Consider the following 21,962-nt stretch of genomic DNA (forward strand, 5'->3'; position numbering starts at 1 on the left):
CGCCATCCCTCAAAATCCGCGGAAGACAAGCGTCCAGGCTTTTTTCTGTCCTGCACCAAAGTGGTGGAACGAGCTGCCCCTGGATGTCCGAACGGCCGAGTCGCTCGCTGTCTTCAAACGCAGACTGAAGACCCACCTCTTCAGAGAGTACTTGGACGAATAGTTCTATGGTCACCTTATTGTATTGTGTTTAGTAATGTCTAAGCTTAGAGGTATCTTTTGTATTAGTCTATTCTAACTAGCTAAGGTTTTCTTGGGTAAATAGCAAAGCACTTTGTAAGTCGATCTGGATAAGAGCATCTGCTAATTGCCGTAAATGTAAATGTAAATGTAAATGTAAATCTGTTGAAAGCCCTTCCCAGACTCCTCTGCATCTCCACCCTTCTTTCTGAAGGCCTCAGAGAGCTCTCTGGATCTGGCCATGGTGATCTTCTTTACCCCTCGTGTCAACTATCAAGATCAGACCAGACTAAACGTCTGAGGTTTAAATCAGACAGATTCCTCCAAAATAATCCTCTCCAACCATGTTCTGATCATCTGCAGCTGATCTTCTGCTCCTGACTCTGATTCTACACAGTAGTGAAGGTGGTGTTCAAGGCATCACTGTGTCTGTGCTCTGTGTTTAGCTTACTTCTCCACTTTGTAGCTTATTTTTATAAATCTGTTTAGTTATTTACTGCGTCGTACGCTTACGAGCAAGAGTCACTGATAGCAGCCCCGGATGCCTTAGGGAGAGCTAGCACCCCCCACTCCAGTGTTAAAGCCATCACAGCGGGGTGAATGGGTGATGTCTCTGTGACATAGTCAGAAAGCTAAGGCTAACGCTAAGGCCAAAGCTAGCCCACAGGAACACCACACTCCCTACCCCCCCGATTCGAAGGATAATATTAAAGAGGTGGTTAAACTGGCCCAGACGATGCCTGATGCCGTAATTTGCTCTGGTCCCATCCCAATGAGGCACGGAGCTGAGTCCTACAGCCGACTCACAGCGCTGAACCGCTGGATGTCCAAGTGGTGTTCAGAAAATCATGTGGGCTTCATAGATAACTGAGAGCAAGCCTGGTTTAGGTAGGGATGGTGTCCACCCCACGCGGGAGGGTGCTGCCTTACTTTCATACAGCATAGCTCATAGTCTGCTAGTTAGTCGGCAGAGGAGTGTAAAAGACTACTGACAATCCAGAGCCGAGACCAGGCCGCAGACAGACCGGCTAAACCCACCGTCTGAGAGCTGCTTTCAGGCGTCACCCAGGTTTCACTGTATTGAGACTGTGTCTGTGCCCCGAATTAAACCCAAACAGAGAACATCTAGATCAGCTCGTTTTAATAATTTAATCAGTGTTAAATTCTCTCATTTACACTGATTAATATTTATAGGCCTCCAGGGCCCGACTCTGAATGTTTAAAAGAATTTAGTGATTTTGCTGCAGACTTGGCAGTGTGCAGCAACAAAGTTATGATAGTAGGAGACTTTAATATTCACTTCGAAAAAGCAGACGATCCATTAACAAGGCGTTTGTATCGATCTTAGATTCTGTCAGAATCACACAAACCGTAACTGGACCCACACATTACTGTAATCATACCCTAGATTTAGTCCTGACCCTGGGTGTTGGCATTGATCATCTAAATATTCTACCTCAAAGCTCAGTAATATCAGACCATCATGTAATCTCTTTTGAGCTTCATCTTAGGCTAAATGTTCATTTGTCCCCAAACACTGTCTAAAGTGCTCAATAACCCCAATGACCGCTGTAAAGTTTACTGAAAACCTCCCACCCCTATCGACCTTAGCTTACACTCCGTCAGACCAAACGGAGCTCGTTAAATTAACAAATGATCTAGAGAATACCCTTCGATCAACCTTAGACAAAGTAGCACCGTTCAAAAATAAAATGATGAGGCAAAAAAGTCTGGCACCGTGGTACAGTGATCAAACTCGTACCTTAAAACAAACAGTGCGGAAACTAGAGCGCAAACGGCGGACGACCAAACTAGAGGTGTTCCACTCTGCGTGGAAGGACGGCCTTAGTTAATATAGAAAGACATTCATTAAACTTAATTCCATTTTTAAATTGATTTTAAAGACATGACAGATCTCAGAGCATGTTTATATTGGCTCAAAACAGCAAAATAAGGGACTCTGGTGGACCTGAAGTTGCATGAGTGTACTATATGATTGTAAATATGATGCTTTATTTTCCCGGGAAGAGACCTCAGTGAAAGTGGTCACGGCGATGATCCCAAACAGGTCCTCTTCTGAGAGGACTTGGGTGAAGAGTAGAGTATTATGGTCTCCATATTGACTTGTGTTTAGTAGAGTCTAAGATTAGAGGATCTGAATTTTAGTCTATTTAAACTAGCTGAGGTTCTTCTTCAGTAAACAGTGAAGCTCTTCTGTAAGAACTCTGGAGAAGAATGCTAAATTCTGTAAATGTAAATGCTTGCGAGTACTCCCAGTTACGACTCTGTGTGATCGTGAACACAAGACCTTTGTCTCCCTCTAGTGATCCTGATTTACCAACTCTTGATACTGGCCATGCTGCTAACACAAAAGCTCAGCCCTCTTCTCCCAATGCCAGGAACATTCAACACCAAGGACCTCTTACAGCAGAGATGGAAGCAAGTACAACATCTTAAGATAAGATAGTCCTTTAAGATAAGATAGTCCTTTATTAGTCCCGCAGTGGGGAAATTACCAAAACCTTGTGGAAACGCTGAAGGCAGGAATATGTAGGTACACTACAAAGCTTGAGAAAATGGCTCACTGCAAGGTCCAGGAGACTTTGCAGGTTCTTGAGCGGCTTATGGCTCGCATAATAAAGCTGTATCTTTGCAAGGACGGGAAATTTAGGAAGGTGGAGCTCAGAATCACTAAGGGTGGAACTGCCAAGACTCAGAAGAATGTTGTCCATCCAGATTGTTCACTTAACGTTTTCTTGCTGAGAGGCCTCTATGTGTTTCTCTGAATGTTTTGAGACATGAATGAATGAATGAATGGTCTCAGGATGCTTCACTGCTTCACTGCATGACACAGGACTCATAGTAGCGTTTACCTTTTCTTTTTTAGACAATCATTTTTCCACACTTCTGCAGTCCAGTCCCTATACCTCCCACAGAATGTCAATCTGTCAGTGGTTTTCTTGGAGAAAAGTAGCTTCTTTGCTGCCTTTCTAGACACCCAGCCATCCTCCAAAAGCCTTCACACCTGCCATTCCTGAGCAAGCTCTGCACTGGTGGTGACCCGATCCCGTAGCTGCATCCTATTTAGGAGACAGTTCTGGCACGTGTTTGACTTTCTTGGGTGCCTTGAAGCCTTCCTCACTGCAACTCAACCTCTCTCCTTAAAATTCTTGATAAATCTGCTATTGTAATTAACAGTGATTGTCCTCATTAACACTACCACCTGAGCTAATGAGAAGATCACTGAAGTGACGTTAGCAGGCCATTTTGGAGCAGGGCTGAAATTCAGTGGCTGAAATGTAGTCATTTTCATAAACAAGTTCAATTTTAATGGTGAGGAACAACTCTGAGCACTCTTCACAATCTAATTAATGAAAATTGCCACCATAAACACTAAAGCAACTTGTGCAGCAGTCTCAAAACTTTTTCTATAAACTAATAAACACATAAGAAGGGCCACCTGAACTCCTAGGCTCCTAATCCTCAAACAAAACAGCAGCCAATCCCCGCTGCCGGCACACCGTTACAGTTACACCGTTACACAGTTTTTAACCATATTTACTGTAATTAGACAGATATTTATGGGATAGGCTAATTCATACAGAGAACACAGGCAAATCAGTCAAAAATCAGGTTGAAGCAGATGAAAAAAACAGCAAAGATCATAACCTGAATAAATTCCACAGGATATAACATCTGCCTGACCCAGATGAGACTTTAGGTCTGAGGTGAAAACCGAGGATTAGTCAGTTTGTGAAACTGTAGTAAAGGCCAGGTTACCTAAAGCCAGAGGGGAAAAGGACCCACCGTTGAAGATAAACAGGGGTTCTAAACTGCTGATACAGTCCACCCTGAGTTGTTCAGTGTTTTTACTGAAGCACATGGAGCTGGAGATCTTCCTCGTGACCTTTCTCAGAAACGGAAAATGAAACTGTAGCTGAAACTCTATTAACATTTAATAATTAATCTTAATTAAAACATTAAATTACACATTGTAATAACTAGCGGTAAAGAACTGTCCTCCAAAGACAGTGTGTGTGTGTGTGTGTGTGTGTGTGTTTGATTTTCAGATGCAGTTTCTCTGTATTGTGGATGTTCTGATGTTGTGTGGTGAAGGAAGAAAGAGTAGACAACCACAAACAGAAAAATGCTGATCATCCAGGTTGTTCAGTAACTGTTGACGGACACCTGTGGCAGGTGCGGTTGATTTTGGCTGATGGTAGGTTGTGTGGTTATACATTCCTGGGTGTAGCGAGAGTCTGTTACTGATGCTGAGAAATGGAACAATTACTGAGAAGCAGTAGGTCTCAGTTCCTCTTGTGGAAAAACGAGGAATCCCACAATGCAGTGCAATGAGGAGTGTACAAAGAGTGTACCCTAGTGGGCATTAAAATACCCATAATCCATTGCATTGTTTGGTTGAAGATTTATGTACAGCTACTGTGAAGAAAGCTGATGTTCAGATTCTTCTTCTGATGTTCTGCTGTCCAAGATTCTCACTAATTTGGCCTCCGCCCTTTAACCCGTCCATTCAGTAAATACACACACGCACACACACACACACACACACACACACACACACACACACACACACACACACACACACCGCTCAGCAGTGCCCAGGGATGGTTGCCTTTCTGCCTTTCTGAAAGAGCCCAACAGTGGCAGCTTGGTGAACTCTGGCATCAGACCCACTCAACCCGGTCATTAATAACCCAGTGCTCTGACCGGAGACCACTGACCCATTTCAGAGAGCCAGTCCCAGTTTCTGGGGACAGTCCTCGTTTCTTTCTGGCTTGTTTTTAATTGTGAATTTAATACGAGACAATCACAAAAGACCTGCAGCAGAGCGGACAGGCAGATGTTGAGGCCACAACATCACCACAAACATCTTTTCAGGACTTGTAGGCCAACCATGGGATCTACAAACTATGAATCATGTTTGAAACTGCATCAGCACGAGGGATGGTGTGTGGGGTGGAGATGAGATCTCATCATTTAACATGCTGCATGTTTAGCAGGTATAGATGCAAATAACTAAGATCTGACAACTCTCCAGCTTGGTTGTGCGAACAGATTGTAAAGGAAATGTGCCTAAAAAGGAAGATAGGGGGGAGCCTGACGACTTATTAATATAAACCACAGAAATGAGGCAAAAAAAGGAATCTGTTAACCAGAGTATTTTGTTTAATAGTGTACTGTTTAATAATAAACATTGGACAGGAAGGAGTGAGATCTATCTAAGCGAGGACCGTGAAGGAAGTGGTAAAGAGAAGGAAATCTTGACAGTTTTCTTCCGGAGTGTTCTGTAGTTTACCATAGCTTCACTCACCATGTTTTTTTTTTTCTCACATGGTTTACAAAGTTACTTAGTCAGTACCTACTTTTAATAGTTGGCTTTCATCACAGTTCATTACCATACAGCAGTTACCATGGTCACAAAGAGCCTCCACACTAAATATTTTAATGATCTACTGACCTCTGAACTAGACATTTCCCCAGCTTCATTTCAGAAACCTGGTCACCTTCCCTGGCACAGGCATATGGTCAGAGTGGAGGTAGGGGAGTGGCTTTTCCTTTTGCTAAACACTCTCCACTGATCCAGAGATCAGAACTCAACAGTTCAGCTATTTAGGAAGATCTGCATGGAGCCTCATTGCCTGACCCTACAGTACAGAAGCTTTTTACTAATGATTTGTAACTGAAATTAAATGATGGCTCATGAAGTCCAGCTTGACAGAATGGCTCCTACCAGAATGGACATCTATGGCTCTGGCCTGCATCTCCGTGTAACCAAACTTGACTTCAAGCCTGACTGAGCGGTTCCTGTATGTCGAACATTTCGGCACTGGAACTGAGAAAGACCCAATGTTCATCATCCCCTCCTCATCTACAAACTCCGCAGATGTGCTCTCAGTGCAGTAAAAGCTGAACCGCATTTCTGTTTGATCTCGGTCCACTGGCCTAAAAGTGCACTGTCTGACTTCATCAACACTGACCGACTCGTCCTTCTTCACCAGGGAGTCAAAGAAGCCCCCACAGAACTTTTCTCCATCCCTATTCACAAACATGCTCTTCCCCTCACTTTCGTTCTCACCAAGCCTGATAAATGTTGCAATCCCGTAAGTATAAAGGCTGATCCGCGATTCCACTATGCTTGGCATTGCACCAAATTTAGCAGCCCCTTTCATTATCACCCCCTGAGCATCTATGGGACAGAGCACCGTACACCGTGTCCCAAACTTCTCTCTGATGCAATTACGTACATATGGACTCAGAGCAAAGCCTCCCACTAGGAAGAGATAGCTGATCTCCAGGTCAGACTTCTTCAGTATCTCACTGATCAGGCTTTCGATGGCTCTGAGACTGTCTTGATGAAATGAGCTCATCTGTTCCTTTGACAGTATTATTGATCCACTCTCCCAGGTGGCATCACTGGTTCCTGTAAAGTAATCTTCAATGTTCTTTTCTTTCCTGGCTAGCTCAATTAATGAAAATGGACACCGCACAGCCACGTCGTCCTTGCCTCGTTTACACAACATGAAATCATCCATTAATTTCTGTAACTCAGCTGGATGGTTTTTCTCAAACTCCTCAAACGTATTCACCGAGAATATCTCTCTGAGGAACATTCTGAAGTTTCTGTCCACGGTCTGGCCACCCATGTTATTTCCTGAGACTTTGTGCAGCTCTTTTAGGAGATCCCCCTTCACCACCTCATGCACAGTGATGTCGATGGTTCCACCTAAAGCAAAGAAAGGTGTTAGGGACTGAAAACCGTTTGTTTCTACGATTCTAAAATAACAGGAAGACCTAAAAGAGAATTTAATAAGAACAAGATTTCAGTAGCTCCTCAACTCTAAACTAACTTTCAGTTGATTTAAATAAATGTAATTAATTACATTTAATTAAAATATGTTTTGATTAACTTTTACTCAGGGAACACATCAAGTAAACAAAAGCTTGCTGTTTATTCTGGGCTGAGAATTGTATTGGATGTGGATACACTGCACTAACAATAATGGCACACAGAGTCTTCTAATGAGTAACTAACTCTGGATAGGGTTACAGGCTGCTGCAAAGGATCATGGTGCTGAAGACTAGCAGTGTTAAAGAAGGATGGAGAACTCGCTGCGTCTCTCAGACACTACTCAGTAAGTTAGCTTTTTGCAGCAAAACATCCTCTTGCTTATTTACAGTCACACCTCCTCATACTGTTCATTTGATGACTTGAGGAATGCTGGGTAATGTAGTACATACACATCATCCTTCACATAAGGAAGGTAATCTTCCTGACCATCAGATGATCACTCAGTAATCAGAGCTCCTAAAGAGGGACTTTAGATCTCGTCATCACAGTTAAGAGGCTGAACATAGCAGCACTCATCAATAGAGCACTTCCAGTATCTTGAACAAAGTTTGGAAACACTTAGATGGTCCATTGAAGATGCTCAGCTGACATTCAACTGAATCTGTATTAAATACAACTGTTAGTTTTAATGTTAGGTGAACATCCACAGGGTTTTATAATTGACCATCCCAAGAAAGTGATACTCAAGGTTAATGCCAGCTCAACAAGGATCAACAAGACCTGAATCATGGGATGTCTTCATTTTTTTCACATGACTATAAAACAGATAAAATAAACTATTAAAAACGGATGGGTGTACACATACCTCCACAGTCCACCACCATGTACTGTGTTCCTGGAACGTCTTCTATTTTCTCATTTTTTTCAAGATCTTCTACAATAAAGCCTTCCCTCGGCAGCTGTTTACACCACACAGAGGCAGCTTCTGGTTCCAGCGCTATGATTAGCTTTGCAGATTCAAATTCTGTTACCAGACCAGCCTAAACACACAAAATTAAATTATATGCAGAAGCCAGAAGAAACCAGAAGTTTACAGACACTGTATAAAAAGACACATGCTTTTTCTTTTTCACTTTTCCTGTTTCAGGTCAAGTGGGATTACCCAAATTATTTCCATTTGCTAAATGCCAGAGAGAGGAATTTTTAAAAGACATTTTTTATTAGTTTCTGCAAAGTCAAAAGTTTAAAAACATTTCATTAGTATTTGTTTCCACTGCCCTTAAACTGCATGACCTGGGTCAAACATTTTGGATATCCACAAGCTTCTAACAATAGTTGCAGGAATTTTGGGCCGTTCCTCCTGACAGAGCTGGTGGAACTGAACCATGTTTGTAGGCCGCCCTGCTCACACATGTCTTTTTAGCTTTGTCCATACATTATCAAAAGGATTGAGGTCAGGGCTTTGAAATGACCACTCCAAAACACTGACTTTGTTCTCTTTAAGCCACTATGTAACCAGTTTGTCAGTTTGCGTCGGATCATTGTCCATTTGGAAGACCAGTTTGAGCCCAGGCTTTCCCTTCTGGCTGATGTCTTGAGATGTTGCTTCAGTATTTCCTCATAATGCTCTTTCCTCATAATGCCGTCTACTCTGTGAAGAGCAGCCGCCCCTCCTGCAGCAAAACAACCCAGCAGCATGATGTTCAGGCTTGCAGGCTTCCCCCTTTTTCCTCTAAATGTAACGATGCTCATTATGGCCAAACAGGACTCAGACCACAGGATAGGTCAGCCCATGTGGATACAGTCCTGTTTCACTGTGGATAATGACCCACTCTCACCAGCTTCAGCCAGCAGCTTCACCAAGTTTTTAGCTTTTGTTCTTGGGCACATTTCAGACCAAAGCATGTTCATCTCTGGGACACTGAACTTGTCTCCTTCCTGAGCGGTGTGATGGCCGGATATTCCAGTCTTGTTTGTACTTGTGTATAATTGTACAGATGAATGAGGCACCTTCAGGCATCTGGAAATTAAACCAGAGGAGGAGAAGGACTTGTGCAAGTCCACAATTCTCTTCCTGATCCCTCGGCTGATTTCTTTTCACTTTCACACAGAAGAAGCCGTGTGTTTCAGGTGTGCCTTAAAATACATCCTCAGGTGTGTCTCTGATTAACTCAAATGTTGCCAATAAACCATGACATCATATGCATACTTAATAGACATAGCCATCTTAGTGTATTTAAACTTTTGACTTTGAAGAAAGTAATAAAAATCGCCTTAAAAAAATGTTCCTCTCTCATTATTCTGGCATTTACCAAATAGAAATAATTTTGGGAATCCTAATTGACATAGCAGGACATGTACACTGTACCTGTGTCAGACCAACTGCCACCCACCAGACTGACAATCAGGTCAGACTAGCTGCCCACCCTCCTACCACTGCTACCTGTCTAATGACCACATTAAAATCTAAATGGACTCTTAACTATCTGCCACTATTAATACCACCACTATTACCCATCATTCCTCTCATTACTCTGACCATCACTGCCATGACTATATTAAGTTATACTACACCAGGATTACACACGTGGACAAAATTGTTGGTACCCCTCGCCTAACGAAAGAAAAACCCCCAATGGTCACAGAAATAACTTGAATCTGACAAAAGTAATAATAAATAAAAATTCAACAGAATTATTTTAAAAAGTAAACTCATTAAACAGGCCTGGACAGAAATGATGGTACCCCTGAAAATAATGTGACCAAAGGGACATGTTAAATTAAGGTGTGTCCACTAAGTAGCATCACAGGTGTCTACAATCTTGTAATCAGTCAGTGGGTCTATATATAGGGCTACAGGTAGTCACTGTGCTGTTTGGTGACATGGTGTGTACCACACTCAACATGGACCAGAGGAAGCAAAGGAAAGAGTTGTCTCAGGAGATTAGAAAGAAAATTATAGACAAGCATGTTAAAGGTAAAGGTTATAAGATCATCTCCAAGCAGTTTGATGTTCTTGTGACTACAGTAACACATATTATTCAGAAATTTAAAATCCACGGGACTGTAAACAACCTCCCTGGATGTGGCTGCAGGAGGGAAATTGATGACAAATCAAAGAGACAGATATTATGAATGGTAACAAAAGAGCCCAGAAAAACCTCTAAAGAGATTAAAGGTGAACTTCAAGCTCAAGGAACATCAGTGTCAGATCGCACCATCCATCGTTGTTTGAGCCAAAGTGGACTTCATTGGAGACGACCAAGGAGGACACCATTGTTAAAAACAAATCATAAAAAAGCCAGACTGGAATTTGCCAAACTACATGTTGACAAGCCCCAAAGCTTCTGGGAGAATGTCCTATGGACAGATGAGACAAAAATGGAACTTTTTGCCAAGGCACATCAGCTCTATGTTCACAGATGGAAAAATTAAGCATATCAAGAAAAGAACACTGTCCCTACTGTGAAACATGGAGGAGGCTCTGTTATGTTCTGGGGCTGCTTTGCTGCATCTGGCACAGGGTGTCTTGAATCTGTGCAGGGTACAATGAAATCTCAAGACTATCAAGAGATTCTAGAGAGAAATGTGCTGCCCAGTGTCAGAAAGCTTGGTCTCAGTCACAGGTCATGGGTCTTGCAACAGGATAATGACCCAAAACACAGCTAAAAACACCCAAGAATGGCTAAGAGGAAAACACTGGACTATTCTGAAGTGGCCTTCTATGAGCCCTGACCTAAATCCTATTGAGCATCTTTGGAAGGAGCTGAAACATGCCGTCTGGAAAAGGCTCCCTTCAAACCTGAGACAACTGGAGCAGTTTGCTCATGAGGAGTGGGCCAAAATACCTGCTGAGAGGTGCAGAAGTCTCATTGACCGTTACAGGAATCGTTTGATTGCAGTGATTTCCTCAAAAGGTTGTGCAACAAAATATTAAGTTAAGGGTACCATCATTTCTGTCCAGGCCTGTTTCATGAGTTTATTTTTTTTATAATTCTGTTGAAGCATGGTTGAAAATCAATGTCTGAACAATGAACAATGAGTTTTCATTGGTTAATTTTCAAAGCATTTTTATTTATTAATACTTTTGTCAAATTCAAGTTATTTCTGTGACTATTGTGGGTTTTTCTTTCATTAACTGAGGGGTACCAACAATATTGTCCACTAGATTTATGTTGTTGATATCTTGTCTTTTTTACTGGTTCATTAAAGCAGAAAAATGCCATTTTTTATACAATAATGTTATTGTTAAGTTTGCTTAAGAGCAGGTTCAGGGCAAGTATGTGTTGGTATTTGACCCTGAGAAGTGTTCAAAGAAGGAAAGTGCTTATTTGTTACATGCGTCTAATGTAGTGTATTGCTGCTGCAGGCGTTACGAGCAGGCAAAAGAATCAGTACAGTACCTGCAATGTCACTTACCTCCACAGCTGCTTCCCTCATGAACTGTTTAGCTGAGGGACTCCAAATAGCTGGAACCGTCACAACCCACTTAGCATCAGAGGCATAAAACTCAAGTCCATGTAAATGAGCTCTGATCATGTTCAGGGCATGATCTTTCATGTACCTCAGGCTCTCAGAGAACACTTTCATAGCCCTCATTTGTTTCCCATTTCTGGAGGTTATCTTCAGGTCTCTGTTCAACTCCTGAAAAACAAATACTTTCATTGAAATACTCAATACCTAGCGCCCTCTAGTTTGTAGTTGATCAATATTGACTTTAGACTGCCTATACAAATTCGAGGGATGATATTGGTGGACATTCTCTGGCATTTGTAGTCATGTGACTAATGTAGGGTTATTTACAATACAGATCTTGTGTTGCTCTTTTGAATGAATGAAGACTAATACTGAGACTAATGCACAGACTGCAGTAAACAGGGAGGACAGCTGAGAGACAATAGGAACCAGAAAACAGGCAGAGAAAATCCTTACGGACTCCTCGCACTCTGGTCACAACCTCTTCCAGCTTAGAATTTGTATATAGTTTTGTCCTCTGTGCTTGATCTGATCATGGCAACTACATCTACCAAGACTGAGCATTCATCACCAGTCAAGAAAAAGCAAAGAGTCAACCTCGAGCCAATATCACCATATTGAAATAATTTACTCTCTCTTCGAGAACAGCAGAGGATATTCAATGCCTTGTGGCTATGCCCATGACAAACTGTTGCTGCTTCACCTCATCTGGCTTCCATTGAAACAAATTTCAATCTCAAATATCATGGAGGCCAAGTCCAAAGGATACGGTCTACCAAGGACTCTGCGGGAAGCAGTTCACTTAAATAAACACAAGCTTAACAGGGCAGCTGACAAATGTCAAGATATTGTATCTCCAGGGTCCGGTGAGATCATAGTTTATCGCTTTCCTCCTGACTGAAACACTTTGATAAATGACTAATTTATCTTGTTTAATTTTGGTTTGTGGTTGGTTTTGTTTTGTAAAGAGACCAAAGCAAAAGCTTTTTTTCTTGTCAGGGCACAGAGTGAACAATGTTCTGTGTTGCAGCTGACACGATCAGGGTGAGGCCATAATTATGTTTAACAAAACCTGAGTCCTCACAGTTTGCTTATTTATTTATTTATTTATTTATTTATTTTATTAGCATTAATAATAATCATAATAATAATAAATACACAGTTAACTTACAGATTGCATGACAATTCTTTAATGGCTAATTATAGTAAGAAACTTTACTTTAATAATGTATTATAGTTGAAGTATGCTTCAGTATGTGAGTGAAATCCAATTACTTTCTTTACTTCAATAATTTAAAAAATAACCTTTTAGTACTAATATGAATACTCATACTTCTTTTTCACATGACCAATTAGGAGGTACTGGCACTGAAGAAAAATATAAATAGGAAAATAATTTTAGTTTAGATCAAAATATTTATGTGGTTTTGTTAAATAACTTCTTTATATTTTCATTGTGAAATTGAGTTCATTAATCACAATTATCATTTTATTGCCTTTTTGTTACCAAGGGTGCCAATAATCATGTAGATTACACAAGCAAACCTTACCTTGCCATAGAGCTCCATCTTGAAGTTGTCAAAGAAGTACAGTTTCATTGCTTCCTTCCTCTTCGTCAGGTTGGTGTATTTTAACACAGCATCATAGCCAAAATGTAAAACATTTCCATCTTCATCAAACAAAATGCTTGTAGGTGTTTTTAAGGTTTCATATCCGTACTCTAAACCCCATCTAGGTTGCCGAATCTGTTCTCCTCCTACAACCTGGAAGCAATATCCACTGAATGACGTTCCGAAATCAATAGCAATACAAAGCATGGAGTCTTCCATTTCTCTGACGGCACAGGAGTGCACCTGCTGAGCGCTAGGCTGGTCAGTGAGGGGAGAGAAAGACTGCTTTTATAAGAATAGAGGTTACTTTCACTTTTGCCAGGAGGAGTTTCATAGGTATAAAAGAACCGGAGGCATCTTCATTCCTTCACTAAACTCAACACTCCAGTTTGGAGCCTAGTCAAGGTAAGGCTTTATAGCTCATCATTCTGGGAGATTATTAATGTACATAATTGTATTTGGGTCTTAGCTTGTACAGTATGTTGTACAATACAGTACAGTACTAAAATTGATCATATTTGGCAAAATCTTTCATTTGGGGCAAAGTGCTGTCAAGTCAAGTCAGATTTATTTGTAGAGCTTTTTACAACTGTTGTCGTCACAAAGCAGCTTTACATAATTAGTGATTAATAAAAGACAGAGACAAAGAAGAAATAATGTAAGACATGATGGATCCAGTGAGCCCTAACGGTGACAGCGCAGGAGAACCTCCCTCAGAGCTGTAGGAAGAAACCTTGGGAGGAACCAAGACTCACAAGGGGGACCGACCTGTCCTCCTCTGATCAGAACTATTTAAACATTAATGATAAACATTACCAAACCAGAAACAGCAGACAGTTAATAGAGGTGATATTAACAGTGCAGATAGTTAAGAGTCCATTTAGGTTTGAACATGGTCATTAGACAGGTAGCAGTGGTAGGAGGGTGTGCAGCTGGTCTGCTATGGGTGGTGGTGGGTGGAGAGGTGGTCTGATGGTCAGACTGGTAGGTGGCAGCTGGTTTGACGCAGGTAGAGGGGACCTCAGTGGTCTTCCAGCAGGTCAGGCTGGGTGGTCATTTACTCAGAAAAGGTAAAGAGACAGAATTAGCTCTGAGAGGATTTTATGTTGAGCAGTATCTGAGTGTGTCTGACGACTCCGGCAGGTCTGACTATAACAGCTTAATTAAAAGGAGAGAGCCAGAAGGTAACACAGACTGCTGTCTAATGCTATCTGAAACAACCAGTTAAAAACAACGGATAGACTTTTGATTCTAAGGGATATTTTATACATGTTATTAAGTGTTAAAATTGGATTAAAAGCTGTATTCTTTCATCTCAGCATGGTTCAGCAGAACGAGTACTGCAACATTCAAAGGTAAGAACCAGTTCGCTGATCTGCAGTGAGGACAGAAGTATATAAACGTCACATGGTAACACGTGTTCCTCACAGAATACATTATTGTTAACTTGCCAGTGTATCGCTATACAAAATATGATGGTGCAAAGGTAACTTTTGCCTTACCACTGCACCACAGGAAGTGTAGGAAATGGGGGAATTAAACCCCTATGACTGTCAGAAAGTGAAATGACATGAAAGAGAAACCAAGGCAGTGGAGGAATGACGTACTTAAAACCAAAGACAGAATTTTCATAATGAAACTGGAACAGTCAGTGAGGAGTCTTCTGATGATCAGCTTTCATTTCTCTTCAGTGTGAAGTTCCTCAGCCCTCTTTTCAGATTTCTGCAGTCAGGAGCTGTGTTCTCTCTTTGCTTCTCAGCTTTAATGTCTCTTTTCTTTGGTTTGGAAGCTATTTGTCTTTTTCTAATCCAGAAGAAAGGCTGGCAGTACAGGATGAAGCTGTACAAGACACCAGGAGATATTTTCCTTTGTGAAACTTTAGAAATCTTAAGACACTCTCTTTGAAGACTTTCTAACCCTATCAGAGACTGGCTCGTTCTCTCAGCTATCTTCCACTGCATAAGTACTGCATTTACATTTTACTGACCCCTAACACACTCCACACACTGTTACACCACTGACCCCTAACACACTCCACACACTGTTACACCACTGACCCCTAACACACTCCACACAACGTTACACCACTGACCCCTAACACACTCCACACTGTTACACCACTGACCCCTAACCCACTCCACACACTGTTACACCACTGACCCCTAACACACTCCACACACCGTTACACCACTGACCCCAACACACTCCACACACTGTTACACCACTGACCCCTAACCCACTCCACACACTGTTACACCACTGACCCCTAACACACTCCACACACCGTTACACCACTGACCCCAACACACTCCACACACTGTTACACCACTGACCCCTAACACACTCCACACACTGTTACACCACTGACCCCTAACACACTCCACACACCGTTACACCACTGACCCCAACACACTCCACACACCGTTACACCACTGACCCCTAACCCTCTCCACACACTGTTACATCACTGACCCCTAACCCACTCCACACACTGTTACATCACTGACCCCTAACCCACTCCACACACTGTTACACCACTGACCCCTAACCCACTCCACACACCGTTACACCACTGACCCCAACACACTCCACACACCGTTACACCACTGACCCCAACACACTCCACACACTGTTACACCACTGACCCCTAACACACTCCACACACTGTTACACCACTGACCCCTAACACACTCCACACACTGTTACACCACTGACCCCTAACACTCCACACACCGTTACACCACTGACCCCAACACACTCCACACACTGTTACACCACTGACCCCTAACCCACTCCACACACTGTTACATCACTGACCCCTAACCCACTCCACACACTGTTACATCACTGACCCCTAACCCACTCCACACACTGATACACCACTGACCCCTAACTAACACACTCCACACACTGTTACACCACTGACCCCTAACCCACTCCACACACTGTTACACCACTGACCCCTAACCCACTCCACACACTGTTACATCACTGACCCCTAACCCACTCCACACACTGATACACCACTGACCCCTAACTAACACACTCCACACACTGTTACACCACTGACCCCTAACCCACTCCACACACTGTTACACCACTGACCCCTAACACACTCCACACACCGTTACACCACTGACCCCAACACACTCCACACACTGTTACACTACTGACCCCTAACACACTCCACACACTGTTACACCACTGACCCCTAACACACTCCACACACTGTTACACCACTGACCCCTAACACACTCCACACACCGTTACACCACTGACCCCAACACACTCCACACACTGTTACACCACTGACCCCTAACCCACTCCACACACTGTTACATCACTGACCCCTAACCCACTCCACACACTGATACACCACTGACCCCTAACCCACTCCACACACTGTTTCCCCACTGACCCCTAACCCACTCCACACACTGTTACACCACTGACCCCTAACCCACTCCACACACTGTTTCCCCACTGACCCCTAACACACTCCACACTGTTACACCACTGACCCCTAACACACTCCACACACTGTTACACCACTGACCCCTAACACACTCCACACACTGTTACACCACTGACCCCTAACACACTCCACACACCGTTACACCACTGACCCCAACACACTCCACACACTGTTACACCACTGACCCCTAACCCACTCCACACACTGTTACATCACTGACCCCTAACCCACTCCACACACTGATACACCACTGACCCCTAACCCACTCCACACACTGTTTCCCCACTGACCCCTAACCCACTCCACACACTGTTACACCACTGACCCCTAACCCACTCCACACACTGTTTCCCCACTGACCCCTAACACACTCCACACTGTTACACCACTGACCCCTAACACACTCCACACACTGTTACACCACTGACCCCTAACCCACTCCACATACTGTTACACCATTGACAATTGTTCTTTACACTATGTCAAACTTAATGATGAATGGGCCGATAGAAATGCTCCAAAATTACACACACACAATTTCACTATAGTGTATTACTCAGGTGTATAACTACAGGGGCTTCTGTACAAACTGGTGGGGCGATTCTCTGGTAATAGAAGTTTGTAGAGTTCGTAACACTTTCAGCCCACCAGCTGGACATAGGCTTGTTAAGGGGCTGCTATGTGGGTCATACGCTGCGTAAAATGTAATTCAGCCAGGGCCAGAACAAATCCCTCAGGACATTCATCAGGCTGATGAACATGGTTTGGGAATTCACTTTTCTTAGTTAATAAAAGCTCTTTTTTAATTTTAGGCTCATCAAGCATAATGAATGTCTCAAGAAGGAAATCGATCGTTTGAGGTAAGAAAGTGCTACATCTACATATTATCAGACATCACACAGCTTAAAATCCCGAGCAATCATGACCAAATTAAAGTCTTATCTGGACCCCTGGTTTGGACCTAATGGTTCAGTACAGGTTTGATACAACAGGGGGGGAAGCAATATATGATGCATTTTTTACAGTTAATTTTAGACACCAACCAGCCGGAGTTGTGCTTAGCATGGCATGTTGCTAACAGCTCGCAGCATTAGTTTACTGGTACATCACTGGGAAATGCCCTCAGTCATTACATCAGTCCAGTGGCAGGGATCTCACTGCATGCAGCAGAAGCAGCCTTTAACACTGCGCCTCCAACAAGCACAGGAAACAGGTGGAACTGCAACCCTTAAAATAATGAAATAAAAAAGGCGGAAAACCCAAACAAAGGAGAAGCCAAGATGACATGGCTCAGAGAAAGGACAGCTAGCCTCAGTATAACTAAAGGAAATGTAATAAACACAACTTTAATCTCAGGAGAGGAAGCTGATTGATTCAGCTCTGTAAACAATGAACGTGAAGATCAAAGCTTTTCTTTTGTTCCTTCCTCTTCGCTTTTCAAACTTTTCTATTTCTTCCAGCTCTGTGTACCATACCAGTCACACCTCTACAAAGGTGTGACAGTGAAGTGCTGTTTGCCACAGCCTTAAATGCTACTTTTGTAACTGCATTATTTTGCATATTTGTTTTAGAGTAGTTACTTAATCAGGCATAACAGATTCAAAAATAATCTTATATTGAGTAACTAATTGATGTTTTACCTTTAGCTATCGGAAGGTCTGGTTCAATGAATCCAGGTTTCTAAATGAAATTCCAAATAAATGAATGTTGTTCATTAAGTACGCTTTGACCTTGGGTTCAAACTAAAGGTTTAGAGTATTATATTAAAATGTAATATTTTTACTTTAGTTTTATGTAATCTGTTTCTGTTGTTCACAGACTGAAACTTCAGTTCAGTGAAAATATATTTAAAAGCTTCAGAAGAAGGTAAGTAAGGAAAGGTGTTGCATTGCTGTATTCACTCAGGTTCTCAGCAGGCATTAAGACTCCACCTTTCTGTTCACATCTTCAAGAGTGGGGGAAATTACAGACCTCACAGTCGGAAGTAGTGAAAAGATGTCTGAAGACCTCACTAATCCCTGCAGAGAATCCAAACTAAACAATATGTATGAGGAAATAATCAAGAGTAAATGGCCAGTAGTCGTGCACAAGACAAAAAAACTGAACAGGGATGCCAACCCAGATGAGATCAAAGAAATGGCAAAAAACACAATCAAGGTAGGGCAGTATCCATCTATTATCTATTACCACTACACTGGGCTTATTTCATGGCAGCTCACCAAAATTACCCAGCACCATATTACATTTCCCAATGTAGTATTTACTTTCATTTCACAGAGAAGGGATGGGTTTGTTGCGGTATTATGTTTTAACAGATCTCTTAAATATTGAGTTCACTTTCCTCTGGTGCACCAAACAGCATTGGCATTTTAACTGGCTGATAATGACACCAATTTGCATATTTAAAAGAGTAGTTTCATGTTAGTACATTCATCCAACATGAATCCAACATGAACAAGTGGTTGCGAAAATCCTCCTTTTACCCCATATGTATTCGATAAACAGAAAATCTGAGTTTTTTTTATCAGATATATATTGGAATTCAGCTCCACATATGAAAGTGGCTTAATTCAGAAATACAAAGTGTGCCATCTGAATAATCTGTGTAATCTAGGGAGACAAAATTGTATTCAGGAGATTATTATTAATTATATTCCATTGTATTTATTTATTTATTTTTATAATAGGGCTCAACACAGGGTTTACCAAACAGTCAATACATTTAACAGTTAATTATATATATATATATCCCAATTTAAGGGTGTGTTTATGCATGTCTTGGGTTCAATTAATACAAGCCCAGGTGCAAGTGTGAACGCTGCCTTTCCAGGAGATTGTGTCACATGATGGCTGTGTTATTAGTGTTCCTGCAGCTGGAGTTGCGCACAGCAAGTCTCAGTGCAGATCTGCCCACATTTCTGTGCTTTAACTTCCTCTGTCTGAGGCTTAGGTTTGACACTGGCTTGGTACAGTGTTTCAGAACTATCCACCTGTATAATTCATTAGTGTCATTGTTTGAATATGTAGAATATGTTGTGTCATGGTGGTCAGTAGGCTGACATGTACTTTTTTAAGTCCTTCAGAATCAAATGTAAATGCTGCCCAAACACTGAAAACCAAATCTGCCCCAACACTAGTCTCTTTATTGAATCCATTTAATTTCATTTATCTTCATTTCACTTCTCCTCACGAGGTCTGACGGCCCTCGTACTGACTAATGTAACATATATCAATGAGCTACATCCTGATATACATCCTTTACATCATATACATCCTTTTCCCCATTTCTTTTTCCTCCAGAGTGCTTTTACACAAGCAGAAGACAATACTATAACTGTTGTAAGGTGCATGCAGGACCTTTCACTGCTCAGACAAGATGATATCACCAATAACACCAGGGTTTGTTGCTGTCATAGTCATTGCCATGCTTTATTTGATTTTTTTTCTGGGGCAGAATAAGTGACATCATACATGCTTCATAGAAACAAAGAAGAAGTTGATCTCAAGATTTATTTTGGATGTTTTTCTAAAATCAACACAGAGTCAAATTATACATACAAGTTATGTAAAAATATCCACACACCTGCTCATATTATTAATTCAGAGCCACTGAAAGTTCCTACATAGCTTTTAACTCATTAATACAAGGAGCTCTTCACCTCCTGCTGGTGATCATGATGGACTACAGCTGGTAGCATCTATGTGTCACATTAAAAGAGTTTGATTGACAGCCTTTGGGAGAGTTCAGAGCAGTGTCACTGTCTACAGTCAAGCCAGTTTAACATCACCATGGAATGAGCGGCCTCTGTGCAAGAAAGTAGCCACACCTCTGAACACTGAAGTTCCCAGCTGAAGCTCACAGAGACAGAAAAAGCTCTGGAGGAACGTTTTATGGCCAAATGAGAAGCTTAGAGGAGTAAAGATGAGGCCTTCAACCCCAAGACCACTGTAGCAGCTGTTAAGCATGGTGGTGGGAGCATTGACAGTGACCCCAAGCATATATAACATATATCATGGCCTACCCTGACTTTTGTTTAGCTGATAACCTGTGAGCTGAGCTAAAGAGGAGAGTCCAAAGATAAGGACTGAGTACCCTGAAGGATCTGGAGAGATTATGTATTTCAAATACATTTAGATCCTCCAGTTTTATCAAACATTACAGAAGAATAGTCAGTACAACATGCAGGTGTACACATGGTCTTTTTTATTAAACTGTTTGGTAACTTTTTTGTTTGTTTGTTGTTTTATACTAAGTTCACTAACTTCTTTTCAATAAATATCTCATTTAGCTATTTAACTGCAAAATACAATTTTCTTTTTTTCATCTTTAGGTAAAAGGAGTTGAGTGCCAACAATTATGGAGCTCACTGCACATAGAAATATACACTGTCCACTCTAAGAGTACTGAAACGACAAGGCCACTTCTATTACTTTTGTTCAACACTGAAAACATTATAAAATCAATATGAGGAGATAGATCAGGATCGTTTTTTTAGATCTTATGACTGCATAAACCAACATGAAGCAGTAGTCATGGCCTAAATGCTACAGGATTGGTGGTTCGATTCCCAGAACCAGAAGTAAGTGTGGAGTGGGTGGAGTGAAAGAACAGGGCTTTCTCCTTGAGTAAGTCACCTAACCCCCACGGTCGCCCAGGTAGTGAGGTGGCAACCCACCAGCAGAAATATGAAGGCCAAACCTGCAATGTTTTATTGACTAATAAAACCAAGATGAGATGATTGAAAAGCCAGAGTGTGAAGAAACAAAGGTTCTTCTTATGGTCCAAAACATTCGAGCTCATTAGTGAACTATGGTGTCACAGCTGCTTGGCTGTTTCTGAAATGTGCTCATTAATCTTTACTGATGGTGAAACTCGTGATGAAGCAGACACTCCAGAAGACACTGTACACAGAAATCCATCCAATGTAATAAACAGGAACTTCATCATGCAGATGCACAATCGCCCAAAATAACTGCAAGTGCAACAAAGGATTTGACAAGGGGATGACTTGTAGATGGGCTGAACCCAACTGAGCATGAACGTTATCTGAAGAGCAAAAAGAACCAACACCTGAAAGACGTTGAGGAACAGCCACACAAAAGACAAATGTAGCAGTTTGGTCAGAACACAGGACCTTCTTCCTGTATTTACTCTCTAGTTCTGCCCTCAGACAGGTCTGACCAATCAGCAGAGAGAATGTTCTCATGTAGTTGTGACACTTTTTGGTAAGCTTGGATTTTTCCCTAAAAACCTTCCCTTCCCTTAAACCAAGAGGAAAAGTTCAGAGTTTACAAACTCAGACCAGACCAGAGTGAAGCAGCTACAGGTGTGAACACACCCTCAGATTCAGTTTAGGATTAAAAGGGTTTGATTGACAGCCCTTAGGAGAGTTCAGAGCAGTGTCATTGT

At 41.9% G+C, this 21,962-nt stretch overlaps 1 protein-coding gene across 1 annotated transcript; it reads right to left on the bottom strand.

Moving 5' to 3' along the window:
• Window positions 1-5,867: 5,867 nt before the first annotated feature.
• LOC140555803 (heat shock 70 kDa protein 12A-like) lies at window positions 5,868-13,299 on the bottom strand. Its single transcript, XM_072679121.1, has 4 exons — window positions 13,018-13,299; window positions 11,411-11,635; window positions 7,857-8,031; window positions 5,868-6,925 (listed from the first exon to the last, which is right to left on the bottom strand). Exons 1-4 carry the CDS (start codon window positions 13,294-13,296, stop codon window positions 5,868-5,870), a joined length of 1,737 nt encoding a protein of 578 aa, XP_072535222.1. The 5' UTR covers window positions 13,297-13,299.
• Window positions 13,300-21,962: the final 8,663 nt, after the last annotated feature.

The sequence above is a fragment of the Salminus brasiliensis genome, chromosome 5 (assembly GCF_030463535.1).
Source record: "Salminus brasiliensis chromosome 5, fSalBra1.hap2, whole genome shotgun sequence".
Classification (NCBI taxonomy): Eukaryota; Metazoa; Chordata; class Actinopteri; order Characiformes; family Bryconidae; genus Salminus; species Salminus brasiliensis.